This window comes from Ursus americanus, chromosome 16 (assembly GCF_024610735.1).
Source record: "Ursus americanus isolate L20-20 chromosome 16, mUrsAme1.1.p, whole genome shotgun sequence".
Classification (NCBI taxonomy): domain Eukaryota; kingdom Metazoa; phylum Chordata; class Mammalia; order Carnivora; family Ursidae; genus Ursus; species Ursus americanus.
Window position 1 is genome coordinate 58905041 of NC_142142.1, and position 20467 is coordinate 58925507.

Below are 20467 nucleotides of genomic sequence, written 5' to 3' on the forward strand. Positions count from 1 at the left end.
CCACAGTAAGAACACAAAATGAAGATGTACAGTATAAGGACGTTTTTTCTCCCTTACCCCTCTCCTCCACCTCCCCCCATCACTCCTGTGACTTAAACAGTATCAGTAGCCTGGTATACAGTCTTCCACACCTTCTTCTTCTTCATATGAACAGAAGCAAGAATAAATACATGCATATAGATGTATACCTAGAGATAAAGATATTTAGTTATTTAGTTGCTGGTGTTTACTAAAACAGAATCATATTATACAATTATTCTGCAAGTCTGTAACTTGCTTTTTTCACAGGACAATATATCATGATCTCTACCAGTTAGTTTTCTCTGGCTGCTGTAACAAATTGCCACCAATGTACTGGCTTAAAACAGCAAAAGTTATTCTCTTACAGTTCTGGAGGTCAGAAGTTCGAAATCAGTTTTTTTTTTTTAAAAGATTTTATTTATTTATTTGACAGAGATAGAGACAGCTAGCGAGAGAGGGAACACAAGCAGGGGGAGTGGGAGAGGAAGAAGCAGACTCCTAGTGGAGGAGCCTGATGTGGGGCCCTATCCCATAATGCCGGGATCACACCCTGAGCCGAAGGCAGACACTTAACCGCTGTGCCACCCAGGTGCCCCCAAAATCAGTTTTATTGGACTATAGATGAGGCTCAAGTCCGCAGTGCTACTTCCTTCTTGAGGCCCTGAGCTTCTAGAGGCTGTATTGACTCCTTGGTTTTGAAAATGTGGTGCATTTTCAAGGTGCATTCCCCCAACGTCTATTACAGCGTCATGTCCCTTCCGCGGTAAATCTCCATCGGCTTCTCTCTCGTCACGACACTTGTGATTACGTTAGAGCCCACCAGACGATTCAGGATAATTTCCTCACCTCAAGATAGATCATCTAATCACATCTGCAAATCTCGTTCCCTATCCCGTAGACTTTGCTTTTAGGCCACAGGCTGCTTGCACAATGGGATGTAGAGAGGGCCCATAGCTCACTGAATACAAACAGGACCATCTCAAAATACCTGTAAGCCCTAACTGACCAACGGGTTACTGACACCTGGACACAGGTACCGCAAAAGGAAAATTCCTTAAGTTCCATTCCCATACCGCCTCACCTTCCTCCTTTAAATACAGGCCCCACCCACTGCCTCCTGGCAGACACTCTCCTTTGGTGTTCGGCCTGTCACACCCTTGCCCGCAGCTCCTTGCTGCGAATTCCAGGAACTTCTACCTCCTTTGTTCTGCCTCAGGGGAATCTTTTCATCACCTGTACCACCGACCCCACCCAGTCCCGTTGCCCTACATTTGGGGCCGCCATTCCATTGGGAGAATCACCACATATTTGAAGGAATATTCTTAGGTTCTAGGGATTAGGAGCCGAATATTTTTTGGGGGTATTATTCAGCCTGCCCCAACATCTAAATCTACCTTTTAATCTCATATTTAGACAGAACACACACTTTTATATAATAGGGACTATATCATACATGCTGGAGTGGTTTTTTTAAGTGTGGATTTTTTTTTTCTTTTTTGTATCCCTTAACTTTTCTAAAGTTACTTGTGTTGACGCGCAACCTACACTTTTGTTCATGCTCACGTAACTATATACATATTGTCAAATAAAAAACAAATCTAGGGTGCCTGGCTGATCAGTTGGTGGAGCATAAGACTCTTGATCTGGGGGTTGTCAGTTCAAGCCCCACATGGGGTGTGGAGATTACTTATATAAAATCTTTCAAAAAATCCGATTTAGGTATGCAAAAGGGGAAGGGGGACTCTTCCCTGCTTATGAAAAAGAGGAATGAAAGGGTGGCTTGACTGAATAGTAGATCAGAGAATGTTTTACCCTGAGGGGACCATATTCTCAAGAGGGACCCATTAAGGGTGGTTACAGTGGGCTCCTGCTGAGGTGGGTCAAAGTTCCCAGGCCTGGAGGAAGAAGAGGAATTTGGCCAGTTAACGAGTATTTTGTTCTGAATGGTCAGGGGGGAAAGCAGTTTAGCCATCATTTATGAGGCAGAGGACAGGAACTTGGAGGGTCTTCGTCTAGCTGTGTCCTAGGTGAAAAAGGACAACTCTGGGTCTTTATCTGAGTCATATGGGAAGGCTGTTTCTTTGCAGCATGCCACTTCTAAGAATACCAAAGTATGGGGGAATTTCTTTTTTGTTTAGAGAAGCATGGGGGAGGGGCAGAGAGAGGGAGAGAGAATCTTAGGCAGAATCCAGGAGCCCAGTCGGGGAGCCCAGCGAGGGCGGGGACGGGGGGGGGGGGTGGAGAGGACCCTGAGATCAGGACCTACGCCCAAATGAAGAGTCAGATGCTTAACCGCCCAAGCCACCCAACATGGGGGGCAGTTCCTAACCATTACTATCTTCCAGGAACACAGGGCTCAGGTAAAATTCAACACTGTCAATATATAAGGTTTAATGGGCTGTTTACTTTAGAAAAATGAGATTACATTAAATATAATTCTCTATATCTTACTGTTTTCGCTCAAAAATAGCAGAATTACCAACTCGTTTGAATTTACCTTTATTTTGCTCCTTCTTCGCACCCCTCCTCCGTCCTCTCCCCGCTCGCCCGGGGAGGGAGGCGGCCAGAAGAGAAAGGGTCCCACACCTTCTCTCTTGTCTTCTGGAGCCTTCTGTCGGCGAGGACCGGGAACTTTCCCACCACAGGTGCTGGTCCCTCCTCAGTCCGCGGAGGCATCGCAAGGCGTGGCCCAGGCGCCGCGCGCCGTGGCTGCGCGCCAGCGGGCGGCGGCGTGCGTGGCGCGGGCACCTGCCGAACAAGCTTGCTCACCGAGGAGGCCCTCCCACAAAGACGTGTTGCAAAAATCCCTGTGGGATTTTACTCAGGTTTTGCATTGAAAAGAAACAGCACGAAATTTAGCGTCTTTAGCTTTTTTAGCTGGGAAGTGTCTTTCGTAAATTAGAGGGAGGGAGGCCGGCCGGCAGTCAGGGGAGGAGTCAGCCGGCCCTTTCCAGTTAGCAAAGTTCAGGCGGCTGCAAAGTCACTGCTCTTTAGGTTCGGACGCGCTGGCGTAACCTCGTATCACCTCGTGAGCTGGTTTTAAACAGGTTTTAAAACCCTGAGATGCATGTGGGGTGTCACCCATCCCCGAGGCTCGACTGCCAGAGCGGGGGAACACAGTGTCTGTTGTCCTCCAGCTCCCCGGGAGGAGCCAGGTTGTAGTCTGCAAATGTCTGGTCCGGCCCCGGAGGCCTGACGGCGAAGGACTGGCGGCCGCCGAGGGCTGAGGAGGGAGCACGCGAGCGAGCGAGCGAGCGCGGGCGCGCGGGCACGGAGCCGGGTCCCGCCGGCAGCCCAGGCGCCGCCCCCTGTCTTCCCCGCCCCGGCACGTCGGGGGGTTCCGGGCGCCGAGACTGCAGGGGCCCCCATGGAGGCGGCCTCGCCGGCGGGACCCCGCGTCTCGCAGCTGTACGCGCCGGCACCGGCGGCCTCGCTGGGCAGCCTGCTGCGCGGGCTCAAAGGCCAGCTCTTCACCTGGTGAGTGCGGGGGTGGCCGGGGCGGCGGCGGGGGCCCTGCGCGCACGTGGCGGCGGGGCGCACGCGGCCGGGGGGCGGCGCGGAGGTGGCGGCTGCGCGGACTCCCTGTCCGGGTTCCGGCGGCTCAGCACGTGCGGCGGGGACGCGGCTGCTCACCTGGCTTTGTGAGGCTCCGCGCGCTCCTCCCCGGCGCCCTCTTGGAAACGTGGGAATGTGCTTCAGGCGACTGGGGGGACGTGGACCGTGTAGGCGCGGTTAGGTCGGTCCCCGGTGGCACCCCCCCCCCAGCTCCCCAGGGATGCCGTGAAGGAGGGCTTGGCAGGTGGGTGAGCCCGCGCCCGCATTCCTTCCGCTGCCAAGCCCGTCAGACAGGGCCCTGAGCCTCCACTACGCGACGAGTTCACCCGAGTGAGAAATGTGGGTTTTCTGGTCCCGCTCCGAGGTCGTCCGGAGCCTGCCTCCTTCCTGGCCCTGGGCGAGGTGACACAGCCCCTCCTGGCCCGGGGTGCAGGGAAACCGGCTTCTGGTGTCTCTGTGCTCCGGAGGAAACAGAGAAGTGCTCCAGGGATTGGCAGCGACTCTGGTATGGGGAGCCTTTCTGTGGTCCCTGCGGGACTTGCCTTCTGCAGACACAGAGGACTTAGGACCTCAACAGGGAAGGCCACGTCTGTTGAGCTTTCAGTGCTTGGCCTACTGTGCTTAGCCCCTTATGTGGACACTATCATGTAGTTTTTACCACTTTCTGAGATAACACTATTATAGCCACTTTGCCACGAAGAAACAAGGCCGAGCATTTTGCCCAAGGCCGTGAGATCACCTGTAAGGGGTATTGCCCGCAAGCGCCAGTCAAAAACTGTGATTTAACTACTTCTGGCCACCAGCACCTCATGAAACAGGCTTTTTTATTTTTCCTTCAGATTAACAAAGCAAATATCCCATTAATGATTGTGAAAACTCGTTTTCAAAACCAGATCGAGAATCCTGTGTGCATTTTTGTTGTGTAAATAAGAATAACCTGAAATAGATGCCCTGCTTAAAGGGCCAACTTGGCCAAAAATCACCTTGCGTCCTCCCGTTGTATATGTCCTGATAAATGTCCACAGGTTCTCAGCTGGGAGGCAGCGTAGGGTCATGGCTAACAGCCCAGATTCTGGACTCAACTGCTGTTTGTGCCACGTCTGAGCTGGGTGACCTTGGGCAAGTCACTTAACTTCTCTGTGCCCCGTTTTCTTACTTGTAAACTGGAGATAATTACAGTTTGTATCTTGGAGGGGAAGTTGTGAGGCCTGCGTGGCTGACCACACAGCCTGGCTCATGGTACTGCTCTGTAGAGGTTGGCTGTCACTTGCCATGAGCCCTCCATTCCTGGGTGTCGGGAAATGTGGTGTTGCCCCAAGAGATGCCACAGGCCCTAAGGATGGGCAGACATGGTGGACAGAAGGATGTAAGAACAAGGATTAGTGGTGCTTTCTTTTGTCTCCTAATGTTCTAATATTTTCAAAATCCTGGTATGCTGTACAGTCGGGAGTATCTAAGAGCTTCCTAAATAAGAGATTTCTTCTGTCTCTGAACACACTTTCTTATACCTCCTTTATGGATTGTTACTTTCTTCCTTGTGTGATAGCTGTTTGTGGCGGTCTTATGTTCCTGATGGACGGAGTCCTTCACAGCAGGAATGAAGTCTTTCCTTTTTCTGTCTCCCATAACCCTTAACACAGAAATGCATGAGTGAATGAGGGGTGACAGGGGCTCTTGAGGCTTCCTTTACCTTCTGCCACACTCCCAGCACCCTTCCTTTCATTGATCTTTATTCCAAGGATCTTGGGCTGAAGTGTTTTTTTTTTTTTTTTTTTTTTGGTTGGCAGAATATATTTTTTTAAATTAATTTATTTTAGAGAGAGAAAGCATGAGTAGGGGATGGGGGCAGAGGGAGAGAATATCCAAGCAGACTCCCTCTGAGTGCAGAGCCCGCCTAACGCCGGGCTTGATCTCAGGACCCATGAGATCAGGACCTGAGCCAAAATCAAGAGTTGGCCACTTTACTGACTGAGCCACCCAGGCGCCCTGGTTGGCAGAACTCTTGTTCCTTAAGGTTTTCATTCCTACCTTTGGCAACCGTCCAGACACTTGGATTCTGGTTTGCAGTTTTTCCTTATCTGACCCAGCAATCAGAAAAATGGAGTTTCCCAGATATCCAGTATTCTTTATTCTCATTATATTAAACTCAGTATTAAAACTCACCTCTCAGATTTAAGTTTGGCTCCGTGAATCCCCAGCTGTAGCCAGGGAGCCGTGGGGGAGGCTGGTGAGTGGATGTGTTATTACCATATGGATAGTACATAGAGGAATAGTTTGTATGTGGAGGGACAGACATGATTCTTTTCTGTCTGGGATAAAAGGGGAAAGAATAGCCCTTTTGGCAACTGGGTACTAAATACAGAGGAAACATTTGGGGCCTGTTTTCATTATGAGAAGGATGTATTCTAGGTAACCCCAGCTCCTGATACACTTGCCTTATTAGTAGATAATTTTTCCCTTTGGTTAAGAATATCAGATCACTCATTCAATAAAAGTTTATTGAGGACTTACCATGTGCCAGGCATTCATGATAAGAAGCACTGTATGTTTTCAAGCTGACTCTGCTTGGAACTTTGGCCGTTCGCTGCTTTCAGCTCAGACGACAACAGCTGTGATAGAAGGCTAAGGGTTTCCTAGTGTACCTGAGGAGAGTGATTTAATTGTATACCATTTAGCAGTTTACATCCTAACACCTGTACTGTAATTCATATATGAAAAAAATGCATATTTCTTGTAATGACTATCAAGTTTGCATCTCTAGCAAAAATCTTCAATTATTATTTCACATATTTATCCTTTTCCCATTGAGGAGGTGGTAAGCTTTTTTTCGTTACGTTTATTTTCAGGATTTTATTCTGATGAAAAATGAGTTCACATTTGTTTTAAATATAATATTAAGACACATATAAAAAGATCAGAATCATTTGCATTCCGCTAACTGTATTTACCGTTATATTTTGTGTGTTTATTTCTAGTCTTTTATTTCTGAATTTTGTGAGGATGTGTGATGGTATATAGGAAGGGACTTTTGGGTACAGTAATTTATTTGCTTTAAGTGTAATGTCGACTTAGAATTCTGATATTTTAGTTTTTATTCTTTTAAAGATTTATTCTTTTTAAAGATTTTATTTATTTGAAAAAGTGAGATGCCCACATGGCACCCCCCCAGTCCCTCCCACCCCTGAGCTGTGCTGATCAAAAATCTTTCCAGACGTTGGCCAGTGTGTCCTTCCCTGGGTGAGAACCTCTGATGTCGCCCTCCTGTTTCTCATGAAGTGCTGGAGAGTGTTTTGAGCTTCCACAGCCCTCCAGTGATGGCCACTCAGGTAGTTTCTAACTCTGAACCTCCACAAAGCACCGCGTGCCGAGTGTTCTCCTTTGTGTCCCCTTACTTGCTGGGGAAGAGCCAATGGCTGGGCTCAGGTGAGTCCCGCCAGGTGACGAAGGAGAAGGGAAGGGATGAACCCCAGGTTGGAGCCTCTGTGGGCACCAGCATCACTCCTGATTGCTGCTGCTCTGTGCCCTTTGGCAGGCTCTTCTAGGACCCCGGCAGCTGCCCTGGAAGGAGGAGGAGGCTGTCTCTCTGGATTGTGGCCCATGAACCCTAAGAGCTTGGAGGGGGTGGGTGGAGGAATGATTTTTGGCTGGACAGCTTGATCCTTTTTATTAACTTCTCAGTGCCGCAGGGAGTTGGTAAAGGGACAGGCAGTAAAGTGTCCCCATGCAGCATAGGACAGAGGTGAGGTGGACTTCATAAGCTTCCCTCTAGCGTGCCCCGATTGGGCCCCTGGTGAGTCTCTGCCCCAGGCTGTCATCCTCCCCCTCCTGCAGACCAGCTGCACATAACCTTTGGGTTACTCCTGCTTATCTCTGCTCCCTTTCTCAAGTTGACTGGGAGACAAATGAAATGATGGCTTCTAGTGCTTATTCCCCAACTTTTTCTTTTCTTTTTTTTTTTTTAAAGATTTATTTATTTGAGAGAAAGTGAGAGAGCATGGGGAGGGGCAGAGGGGGAGGAAGAGGGACAAGCAGACTCTGTGCTCAGGGAGACCCCATGATCACCACCGTAGCCCAAACCAAGCCCAACCGCCCCAATTCCCCATCTTGACAGCACTTTCAGACTCTTTCCAGGGTCCACCTCCCCCTTCTGCCCCTGCGGTCAGGACTTCAGAGCAGTTCTTCATCATCTGTCACGTGGACTCTTGTCATAACTGCCGTCCTCGCCTGTGCCTGCCCAAACCATCTCACGGCACAGGAACCAGAGAGATGCCAGATAACTCCAGAGGCTATCAGGAGCCGCCATCGAGTGAGAATTCACCCTGCGTCAGGTGTCCGACTTACCTTTCATCCCTCAGGTCTTACGACAATCCTGTACAAATCTTTTTAGTCCTGTTGGTGGCAGGTAGGTAACTTGCCCCAGGGCGCTCGGCCGCTGCGAGGCCCAGTTGTGACAGTTTCCTTTGATTGTAAAGACCAGACCTGCTTTACTATTTCAGAAATCCAACTGCGTCCTGTTTGGTTTCCTCTAGGGACCTGCACCGGGTTTGCAAACCAGGGTGCTCTTGGGGTTCCCTGGAGGTTCCTCAGGGCCCATTCTGGGGGCGAGTTGGGCGATGGGAACTGGTGGGCTTCTCCGATGTCTGGCACCCATCAGATGCTCTGCCTCGTGCATGTATGGTTAGGCTTTTGTGCCAGACCTTTGAAGAAAGGGTTCTGGAGTGAAAAGAAGCCCGAGAGCTACTGGTTACGGGATAGAGCTCCAGCTGTGGTGGTCATTGTTCCCATCCCCCCTTCCCACCCCCTCCACCTCCTCCTTTACCTGAGCCCAATGATTACATTTTTAGTGGTTTTCATTGTGGTAAAATGTATGTAACAAAGTTTATCATTGTAACCATTTTTAAGGGTACAATTCAGTGACATGAAGGACATTCACAGTGTTGTACGCCCATCACCACTGTCCATGTCAAGAATTTGTTCATCATCCCCTACAGAAACTCTGTGGCTGTTGAACACTAACTCCACGCCCGCTCTCCCCTCAGCCCCTGGTGAGCACCATGCCCCCTCTGTCTCTACGAATCTGACTACTCTAGCTCCCTCACAGAAGTGCAGTCCTGCAATATTTGTCCTTCTGCGAGAGCCAAGCTTGACATGAACTACAGGCCCCCCGTCACTGGCCCACAGGCCTCACCAGGCTCGTCTTCCAGAACGTCCATCTCGCAGAGGGTAACGCTGGCGACAGCCACATGCCTGCGATTTCCCTGCACACGCCTTAGTCGGCACCTTTACACCCGTAGCTTCCTGCATGGGTGCTTTTCCTCTCCCTTAGAGCCTGTAGATGGCCCGGGTCAGGCCGTCGTCTTCCCTCTCTCTCTTCACACACATCTTCGTCTCTACTCTTCAGGCCCTTCTTCCTAACTCATTACGCTGACCATATTGTGACGTGAAACCAGCCTGGGACAATGTGTTAAGGCTGGAGATGGCAGTTCATCTTTGACATACCTGTACTCACTTCGTACCTGGCTTTGGACTGAAATGGTGGCTGCTGATTTCTAGAAACAGTACTAACCTGTTTGCAGCAAGATTTGGTAAACCAGATGTACGTGTTAGGGCTGAAATTAAAGTCGGCTGTTTTTGAAGAGGACTTTTCAGGGATGCTCTGAACAGTAGCCACATCTGTGGAAGAAGTGAATTGCCTCCCAAGGTATTGCTTGTGTGTATAGGTTTTGGTAAGATTATTAAAAAAGCTATAAGAACTTTCATATAGTATTGTTTATTGAGGATTGTTGGAGAAAACGAATCCTTTCATACAGGTGAATTTTACAGATAACTTAAAACGCACTCTTTCAAGTATTAAAGTTTACTTTTAAATCCAGTTGCGTGGCACTATTCACGGAATAGGTGACTCGCTTCTGTTAATTAATTCATAATTTGGGGCAGCAGTTTTCCACATTTTATTGGTTTGTATTGAACAACTTTCTAGGGCATGTAATTATTTTGTGGGTCCATTTGTAACTAATCCTGGAGATTTTGCCCAGAAAAAACCAAAACATTATTTAAAAGTCTTCATGGTAGGGGTGCCTGGGTGGCTCAGCCGGTTGAGTGTCTGACTCTTGATTTCGGCTCAGGTCATGATCTCTGGGTCATGAGATCCAGCCCCACATCCGACTCTGTGCTGGGTGTGGAGCCTGTTTACAATTCTCCCTCTCCCTGTCCCTCTGCCCCTCCCCCACCTCTCTCCCTCTCTTTAAAAAAAAAAAAAAAGAAAGAAAGTCTTCATGGCATATTTATTTATTTATTTTTTAAAAAGATTTTATTAATTTATTTGACAGAGATAGAGACAGCCAGCGAGAGAGGGAACACAAGCAGGGGGAGTGGGAGAGGAAGAAGCAGGCTCACAGCAGAGGAGCCTGATGTGGGGCTCGATCCCATAACGCCGGGATCATGCCCTGAGCCGAAGGCAGACGCTTAACTGCTGTGCCACCCAGGTGCCCCAAAGAGGAACTGGTTTTTTAATTTTATTTAAGGAAACTAATTTAAATAAAAGCTTTATAGACCGATATACAGAACTGCTACAGAGATTAGTACATCTTTTCACCCAGGCGCCCCCTTCATGGCATATTTAAAACAAATATATAAGACTATTCACCTTTTAGTAAAGTGTATTCAACATAACACCTTTTCTTCGTGACTCAGGGTCATCATCCTGAAGTTTAATTATTCTGCTGGGTGCCAGTAATAACAGTATGTTCAGGGGCCACTGAAGTGAATTATTTGTCTTATTTTTTTCCCACAGCTGTCACATGTGATTTTTTCTGTGTTACTGAGCATATCTCCGGAAGTCTGCATCCTTTCTAAATTATGACTTCTAACCTGCTAACACAGTAGAAACCAGATAACCCAATTTCTCAGAATTGCTTGTAGTGAAAGTATAGGTCAGCTGTGAGATTTAGATAATTTCATTTTAATAAATTATAACAACGTTTAGTTCACAAATTTGAGGTCTTTTTTTTTTAATTTTTTTTTAAGATTTATTAGAGAGAGAGACATAGCAAGAGAGGGAACACAAGCAGGGGGAGCGGGAGAGGGAGAAGCAGGCTTCTCGCTGAGCTGGGAGCCCGATGCGGGCTCCATCCCAGGACCCTGGGATCATGACCTGAGCTGAAGGCAGATGCTTAATGACTGAGCCACCCAGGCGCCCCGGAGGACTTCTTTTTAAATGGTAACAGAAGTCTTTGTTAATTAGAGTCATCAGATAAGTGATATATCAAAAAAAACTTGGCTATTTATGTTAACGATGCAGAGAGAAAGAGTTTTGTTCCTCTGTGTATTTCTAAAAAGTATGCTTTTATTATCGTGTTTTTAACTTTATTGAAAGGGTATCATGCTATAGATAATCTGTTGTGATTTATTTCCCTTTCTGTATCATACTGCCAAGGTTCATCCGTGCTGTTGCCTAATGCTGCAAGATCCCTCACTTTGGATAATATGCTTTCCTGTGCATATACTGTGCTTTATTAATTCAGTTAATGGGCATTTGGGTTTTTTCCAGGTCTTTTCTTATAGTGAACAGGACTTCCAGGAACATTCTTCTATATGTCTTCTATTGATCACGTATAAGCACTTCTTTTTCTTTTTCTTTTTTTTTAGAGAGAGGAAGAGAGCACAAGTGGGAGGAAGGGCAGAAGGAGAGGGAGAGAGAGAATCTTAAGCAGGCTCCACGCTCAGCGCAGAGCCTGACCTGGGGCTTGATCTCACTACCCTGAGACCACAACCCTAGCCAAAATCAAGAGTCAGACGCTCAACCGCCTGAGTCACCCAGACGCCCCAGCGCTTCTTTTACACACACACATGCATATACAGTATCTGGGGGGGGGGGGGGTGGACAGCTAGATGGCAAGGCACCTGACTTTTCAGCTTCACAAAATGCCAAATGGTTTTCCCAGAGCGGTTGTACCAGTTCACACAGCCATCAGCTGAGTATGAGAACAAACATCCTTTCTAACACTTGGCATTAATAGACTTTTAAAGTTTTGACAGTCAAATGAATGTAAAGAGTATCTCTAACCTGCATATCCCTGATCACCAGGGCAGGTGGGTCCCTGTTCATAGGCCTTCCATGTTTCCATTTCCTAGAGATGCTAAATGGTTTGCCCTATACAGAGTACAATGTACACGGATTTTTTTTCTTTTTAAAGATTTTATGTATTTGTCAGAGAGCGAGAGAGAGAGAGAGAGAGAGAGAGGGTGAGCACACATGGCAGGCAGAGGGAGCAGCAGACTCCCTGCTGAGCAAAGAGTCCAACATGGAGCTCTATCCCAGGACCAGGGGGTCATGACCTGAGCTGAAGGCAGGTGCCCCTCTCTATGGATTTTAAGAATACCCCTTGAGAGCTGAAAAAGTATGGGCTAGCATCAGGTTCCCCACTAATGGTAATTTACTTCTCTTTGCCTAATAAAGGCGTTCTGTTGAAAAGTTTGAGAGTTGGCTGGGTTAAATCAGGAGCAGGGAAGCTGACTAAGGAAGCAAGTGGGTTTTTCTGGTGTGAGCCCTTGTGGGGGGTTGAAAAGCTCACAGGAAATCTCCCTTCCGCCTCCGCCTCCCCTTCCCTCCAGGCCAAGTCCAGGAACTTCTAGATCAGACTCAGACTGCTCTTTTCTGGGGCCTGGTTGGTGTTTGAGGAGTGTATTAGTGAGAACTCCAGCTCACCACTGGTGTAGGTAGGACAGAGGATTTATGACTTCACAGAGTTTGAGGAGGTGAACGTGCCAAACCACAGAGGGCAGGGCCACAGCTGGAGCCCGGAACCCAGCCACGCCGGGATTTCTGTCTGTACTTTGGCTGGCTGTTGGTTTCCTTCTTTTAACTGTCTGTTGGTTGATTGTCTTCACCCCGGATCGCACTTGACAGTTTAAACCACACACAGAAACAAGCAGTTTTGTTTTGATAATCCCCAGGAAGGCTCATTTAGATTTTACAACAGTTTAAAAAAATAGTCCTTCAAAACTTCCGATTTAGCCTCAGTGAGCAGGCAGTAGTAGGAATTTAAAGTTTTATGGGCTGTGGCTTCTTGGCTGCTTGCTGAGAACAGGGTTAGTCTGTTTCCTTCCGTGCCTGTGCCAGACTGGGGTGGGTGGAGAGAGGGCGGTGTGTCTGTCATAAACTCATCATCTAGACTTTTTTTTTTTTTTTTAAAGATTTTATTTATTTATTTGACAGAGATAGAGACAGCCAGCGAGAGAGGGAACACAAGCAGGGGGAGTGGGAGAGGAAGAAGCAGGCTCATAGCAGAGGAGCCTGATGTGGGGCTCGATCCCATAATGCTGGCATCACGCCCTGAGCCGAAGGCAGATGCTTAACCACTGTGCCACCCAGGCGCCCCTCATCATCTAGACTCTTGAAACAGCAGTGCATTCATTGCCCCGTGCTAATCCCATCCTTGACAATCTACCCTTCCCCCATCCCTGCATCCACCCGGAGCTCATGTTCCCGGCCTCTGCAGTATGTTCACATGGGTGCCCCTGGTTGAATTCTCACAGAGGTGTCTGGGGGTTGGGAGGGTCCTGGAGGTGAGAGGCCTGTCCTCCACATACTGACCACAGTTAATGCTGCCCCCTCCTCGCATCCATCGAGGCTGTAGGACTCACGGTCCTCTGACAGGTTGCCAAAGAGAATAGGCAGTTTGCCCACATGTTTCACGCTTTCTCATTTCAACCAATCACAAATCGAAGGACAGAGGGAGGCTATCATGTGTAGATCTTATGTCCTCTCTCATTTTCATTACAACACCCCTTATTAAAATAATTGTTGGACATCAATCAGATGGGCGGAGCTGATTAGTGCTGACTGTTCAAGATGGAGGATAATTTGTATCACGTGATCTCCTTGCATGATATCAGAATCTTCACTATCATTTGATTTATTGTTGTTATTATCAGGGAGGCAGTGTGTAGAATGGGAAAAACATAGACTCCCTGATTTTCTGACCTTAGGCCAGTTTCTCACTGCTGCAGGTGTACACATGATCCCTATCCCATGAGAGGTTCTGTGAGTTTTAAATGGAGCCACTGAGCACGGCCCCTGCCATGTGGTATTTTTCTTTTCTTTTCGTTTCGTTTCGTTTCGTTTCGTTTCGTTTTCTTTTTTTTTAAATATTGACAGAGAGAGAGACAGCCAGTGAGAGAGGAAACACAAGCAGGGGGAGTGGAAGAGGAAGAAGCAGGCTCCCAGTGAGCAGGGAGCCCGATGTGGGGCTTGATCCCAGGACTCCGGGATCATGCCCTGAGCTGAAGGCAGATGTTTAACGACTGAGCCACCCAGGCGCCCCGCATGCGGTATTTTTCTTAAGCCACCTCACTTTTGTAGGATAATGAGAAAGGTTTTCTGAGTCCCTAATAGATGCCAGTAGTGTGCTCCCGTGGGACAGTGATGATGAGCCCATCCTGCTTGGGTTGGTTTCCAGGGTCTGCCATTCGCTAGCTGTGTGATATTGGGCACATTGTGCGACATCTCTGTGCCTCAGTTTCTTTATAAATACCAGTAACAGTAGCACCTACCTCTTTGGATTGTTGGGAGGATTGAATGAATTAGGACTGTGAAATCCTGAAATTGCTGGGACAGTGCCTGGTACATAGAAAGGGTGCCCTCAGGGTGTTAGATACTGTTTTCACTGTTAATAGTAACAATGATAACAGTAATAATGGTAATTACGGTAGTAACTATAACAATGGTAGCAACAACCATAACAGTAACAGTACTAGATACTGTGTAGATATGCATATGGGGGGGGGCACAAAAATATCCATGACGTAGTTTCTGCATTTATAATCTAGTAAAGCAAACGCAACAGACGTATAACATACTACAGGAAGGATCTAGAAAACGGGGAAGGTGGGGTACAACGCAAATGCCGTAGGAATGGAGAGGTCGTCATTCTGGAACTCAGCCCCTTTCTTACTTTCTTCCCACAATTATTTTCTTAGCATAGCGGAATGGAAAGAGCACAGGCTTGAGAGCCTTGTTTGGATTTTGATCCCATTATTCATTTACCTTAGGAACCTTGTGAAAAGACTCTCGAATTTTGGCAAGATGATACCTACATTTTCGGGTTGAATGAAAATCCAGTAAGTTAATGTACATACGAGGTGAGTACAGCGGCTGTCACTAGTCTCCCTTCCTTTTATGGCATCGAGGACGAGTCCTAATATGTTTCCCCTGTATTCTTGACTATCTAAGAGTCCTGCAGGACGGAATATGTAGGAAGTGATCACTGAATTTACAGTTTCTACTTTTGATGGTTTGCATAAAACTAGTTCAGTAGTTTGTGGTTTGATGGCATGGTTGCATTTTCTCCCTGGCAAATGATGGAAGTGTTTTAATCCAGGATGACTCTTGATCAGCTTTGTCTGCAGTGATTTAAAAGACTCTTGTTTATATGATGTAACTGTCTTGTTACTAAGGAAATTCATTGAGGTGAATATAAATAGTTATAACATTATGATTCAAGTGTTATTTCAAGGTATCACACCCATTGTCGACCTAGCATGTTACTTTTCTATTACTGTTAAAAAACCACCACAAACCTTATTATCTGACAGTTCTGAAGGACAGAAATCGGACACGGGTCTCACCGGGGAGAGTTGATTTCCTCGTCTCTTCTGTGTCTGCGGCTGCCTGCCTTCTTGGGCTCCGGCCGCCCTCCTCCATCTGCAAAGCCAGCAACGCTGCATGTCTCTCTGACTCTCCTCCTGTGGTCACATCTCCTTCTGACAACAGCTGGGAGAGGTTCTCCCTTTTAAGAACGCGGGTGATTAGATGGAGCTGACTGGATAAATCCAGGGTAACCTCCCCAGAGCCTGGGATCATGATCTGAGCTGAAACCAAGAGCCAGATGCTTAACGTACTGAGCCACCCAGGCTCCCCTTTGGTAGGAATTATATGGACGACTTCATTATGTAGGCACAGGTGATGAAATCATTGGTCATTAGTGAATGGCTCAGTCTCCAGCCTTCTCCCCTCCCTGGGGTGGGGCTGAAAGTTCCAACCCTCTAAGCGCAGGTTAGCTCCCTGGGTAACAGCTCCCTTCCTCCTCAGGGATTTTTCCAAAAGTCACCTCATTAACATAAACTTGGGTGTAGTTGAATGGGGCTTGTGATGAAGAACAGAAGATGGTCCTGTCTCTCTCATGACTTTTAGGAGCTCTGGAGGGAGCCAAGATTAAACTATATATTTCTTATTATATCACAGTAGGTGAGGTGATGTAGTCACAGGTTCCAGGGGCCTAGTGCGGGGGCATTTTTGTGGAGCCGTTATTCTGCCTACTGTGTTTGGTGACAGAATCTAAATATAGTTCCAATAAGAAAATAGAGCACGAAGACCACCTAGATGCTGGTGAAAAGGTAAACAACCATTCGTAAAATGTCAAGGACACATTTTCTCAGCTCATCTAACCCACAACCTTTAGTCATTGTTTGAAATGGTCAACTGAGATTTGCCAGACTCTTTTTAAGCTGCACGACATGTTTGAAAGATTAGGTGGCCGCTCATCTGGGGGGTTACGCCTGAGACTCCAGGCAGGGAGGGTGATGGACAGTATGTACTGTTCCTCTGCTGGGACACAGTTCCTGTTCCCTTTCTCTTGATCGGAACAACTTGTCTTCATTGGTCGAGTCTCAGATGAAGTATTGCTTCATGAGGAAAGTCTCCCTTGGAATCTCAGATTAGGTTAGGTCCCATCCGTCGTGCCATTTTTGACAAAATGGATGGACCTAGAGGGGATTATGCTAAATGAAATAAGTCAGACTGTTCCTCCAGCATTTTTCTTCACTGCTGTATTATGAATTCCATGAAGGTAGGGCTGGCTGTTTCTGTGTACTCCGGAGCCTGGCCATGTCGGGGAATTGAACTCGATACCATTAAGAAGATGGTAATAAAAAGGTCACTGTGGGTGTTGAAGTTGCTGCCAGGTTGGACAGTTTCCACCAAGCAGACGAGGAGAATTTGCACACATTCTGCTCTCTAGGTAGGAGTCTGGGAGGGGTATGCTATTGCAAGCGCTACACGCCCGCTTCAGAAAAGGTACAGATGTAAACTTGATTTGAGCATCCGTGAGACAGATCAGCTCCCGCAGAGAAGGCTGCAGTGTTCCAGGCCGTAGGTGTGGTTACCTTCACACACCTCAGGTGACTACTCTCTCTCTGCAACTTCTTTATGCGAGGGTGTGTGCGTGTGCGTGCGCGTGCGTGCGCGCGCACTCAGTAGCCAGTCAAGTGAGTGCTGGCCCCTTCAACTAGCGTTCACTTGATTTCCTGCCAAACTCTAGTTTTCCAGATCTGATATTGCTAGCTGATATTGCTAGCTTTCTCTTATTGGCTCTGGGATGACGTGGTGATAATTAAAGTGGACACGTATTACAGAACGTTGTGTACTTCCGTAGTGTGGATGGTATTGATTAAATTGATTGGAGTGTGTTAGGATACATTTGCCCACAAAATTCCAAGTAAAATATAAAATAATTATTATTCTATAGGAACTGATTTAGTTCTGTGATAACCGAGTCTGCAGTTATCGTGGACTGTAGTATCCATTATAAAATGTATGGGAAAATACAATGTTGATGTGATATTCAATGATCAGATAAAAGGCCACGCATTTAAAAAAGAGCCTTTGAATGATCTGACCTGCATTTTTGCAGCTTCATCCATTTTTATCAAATATGGGTTAGAGAGAAAAAAAGGGATGGATCCTCCGTTTTGAAGTTATTTCATTTTATTTTTTAGATTTATTTATCTGTTTGAGAGAGAGAGAGAGAGCACAAGCGAGCCAGCAAGAGTGGCAGGGTGGGGCAGAAGGAGAGGGAGAGAGAGAGAATCCCAAGCTGACTCCCTGGTGATCATGGTGCCCAACACAGGGCTTGATCCCAGGACCCTGAGATCATGACCTGAGCCGAAACCAGGAGTCAGACACTTAACCAACCGAGCCACCCAGGCCCCTGAAGTTATTTAGCAGAATCATGTAGGAGGGAATGTAGTAGGCAAGGAGATGCACTTTACTTAGTGCTGGGGGTTTGCCCCTGATTCTGCCACTTTCAAAAAACATCAGTTGGGTGACCCATTTCACCTCTCTGAGCTGCACTTTCTTCATCTGTCACCGTCCAGTGGATCAAAAATTAAAAACGAGAGGGTTCCGAAGAGTTTTTGTAAATGGCAAGGCACTGTAGAAAACAGGTATTCTGATGGGGTCCATTAGCATGGATGTAATAAATAAATAATACTTGATAATGATGCGTGTCCCACTGGCAAATCCAGGGAGCTTAAAGTCAGCAGTCTGGAAACCTCGAGTTGTCAACAAAGAGTCGCGGGTCATAGGAGAGAAGGTGAGCTCTGAATCCAAATTAGCACAAGGATTCAGAACGAGGAATCAAGAAGGCTTCTGATGTTATCCTTCATGATTGCTTTGGTCCCTTCATTTTCCCAGGTCTTTTAAGAAAGAACACAGATTTGAAAAAATAGATCTCTCCTTGTTAGAAAATTTGGTATGCACAAAATGGATAAAGAAGAAAACAACCAAAAAATATCCTATAATCCCACCCACCTAACTTTTCTGTTAATTCTAAGGTTCAATCAGGCAGTTTGACCCATCCATCATTGTAGTCATTGACTTCTTATTCCTCCCACGACTATCCTTTGGCTGTAGGCCTGCTCTTGTTTGCACAGAGTCAGAATAGAAAGAAACAGTTCTGGGGCACCTGGGTGGCTCAGTCGGTTGAAGGTCCGATTCTTGGTTTCGGCTCAGGTCATGATCTCAGGGTCGTGGGGTGGAGCCCCATGTCGGGCTCTGTGCGCTTACTGGGGAGTCTGCTTGAGATTCTCTCTTTCCCTCTTTCTCCCGCTCACTCTCTCTCTCTCAAATAAAATCTTTGAGGGGAAAAAAAGAGAAACAGTTCCAGGAATGAGCAGAGTTGGGAAGGTCCAGAGGTTGAAGTTCAGACTGGATGAAAATACCCTGAGGTACAGCTAAAGTAAATGGGTGTAATTGGATGGATTCCTTGCTGGATTTAGACCCACCCTAAGCTTGCTCTTCTGTCTACTAAAGCTGTATTATTACAGAATACTGAAAAATTGGTTAGCCCCACTCCTCCACCTCGAGTCTAAGAAGTGTTCAAGAGGACATATGGTGAGGAGAAGTAGAGGAAAAATGTTTTGCTAATTTCAGAAGCGTCCTGTTCTCTTGTTCTGTATAATAATCATAAATATAAGAGACTTTGATAGGTGTTATTTATGGTGCAATTTTTGGAAGAGCTTGCTTCATTACTTAGTTAAGTACCGGACTGTGGTTCTGCCAAACCTTTATGAACACACTTCTAGCATCGTAGCTAAGAAAGCTGACCTCTGAAGCTCTTGATTCCTGTACGTTGGTGGAATATTCCAGTCTCCTGTGTCTGGGACATCATGGTCAGTTCATTTGAGGGGGGCACCAGGCTCTAGGTACGATTCTTGCCGTTCAGACTCGTATTTATGCCTGAAAATAAATGTGTTAATTTATAACGAGGATTGTTGCTGTTATACTTGACAGCTACTCGCAGGAAGACCATCCCAACAGAAAAATCTGCTTAGGAAATATGAGCTCTGAAGTTGCTTGGTGAACGTAGAACAGACACAAAAGAAATTATGTGTCTGTCCAAACCACCCCCCACCTTTATGACACACCTGCTTCTACTCCTGGCACCTGCCTTCCAATTATGAGTGACTTGTTAATAGACCAGGGGACTCTTGCTCCTGTGCCGGACTGGAGAAATGGATAACTTGCCAAGTTTCCTTTTTCTGGAATTTATATTGTTTGGGAGAGCAAACTACTGTCACTCTGTCCATATCAATATGCACTGTAACTTATTTTACATTTTTGTTTCATTTTATTTTTTAAAGATTTTATTTATTTGTTAGAGACAGAGTGTGCACACTCGTGTTCATGCAGGAGGTAGGGGGTGGGGGGCGGGCAGAGGGAAAGGGAGAAGCAGACTCCCCACTGAGCATGGAGTCAGACACAGGGATTGATCTCAAGACCCTGAGATCACGACCTGAGCCAAAATCGAGAGTCAGATGCTTAACCAACTGAGCTACCCAGGCGCCCCTCATTGTAGTTTTGATTAGCATTTCCTTGATGATGAGTGATGTTGAGCTTCTTCTCATGTGTCTGTGGGGTATCTGGATATCTTCTTTGGAGAAATGTCTGTTCATGTCTTCTGCCCATTTTTAATTGGATTATTTGGTTTTTTGAGGTTGTATTGTTTAAGTTCTGTATATATTTTGGATACTAACCCTTTAGGGGCCATATCATTTGCAAATATCTTCTCTCATTCAGTAGGTTGCCTTTTAGTTTTGTTTCCTTCGCTGTGGGGAAGCTTTTTACTTTGATGTAGTCCCAATAGTTTATTTGTGCTTTTGTTTCTCTTGCAGACATATCTAGAAAAATGTTTCTACAGCTGATGTCAGAGATAACTGCCTGTACTGTTTTCTAGGATTTTTATGGCTCCAGGTCTCACATTTAGGTCTCCAATCCCTTCTGAGTTTATTTTTGCCTATCACCCATTTTCAGTACTTATCAACTCATCTTCTTTCCTCTTCACTTCCTCCTTTCTGGATTATCTGAGAGTAAATCTCAGGCATCATACAACCTCATGCATTAATATTTCAGTATTCATCTCTAAAAGATAAGGACGTAAAAAACATAGTCATGATACCTTTATTCTACCTAAAACTGAACAATAATTCCTTAATATCAGATATCTAGTCCATGTTCAAATTTCCACAACTAGCACATGATTTTTAAACTAGTTTCTTCACGTCAAGATGCATGTAAGATCCATACGTTTCAATGGGTTGTTGTATTGATGTC

General features: G+C 46.5%; 2 protein-coding genes across 3 annotated transcripts in view; one reads left to right on the top strand and one right to left on the bottom strand.

The window, feature by feature from the left end:
* Window positions 1–3220, bottom strand: part of RAB39A (RAB39A, member RAS oncogene family) — a 66406-nt gene extending 63186 nt beyond the window's left edge. For both annotated transcript variants that reach the window (XM_045797704.2, XM_087868473.1), the window contains exon 1: window positions 2519–3220. The gene's annotated coding sequence lies outside the window, so the exon portion shown is untranslated. The remainder of the gene's footprint in view (window positions 1–2518) is intronic.
* The window catches only part of SLC35F2 (solute carrier family 35 member F2), a 45615-nt gene continuing 28367 nt past the window's right edge, over window positions 3220–20467 (top strand). Inside the window, exon 1 of the mRNA XM_045797703.2 lies at window positions 3220–3498. Coding sequence (XP_045653659.1) covers window positions 3389–3498 — 110 coding nt within the window. The 5' untranslated portion in view covers window positions 3220–3388. The remainder of the gene's footprint in view (window positions 3499–20467) is intronic.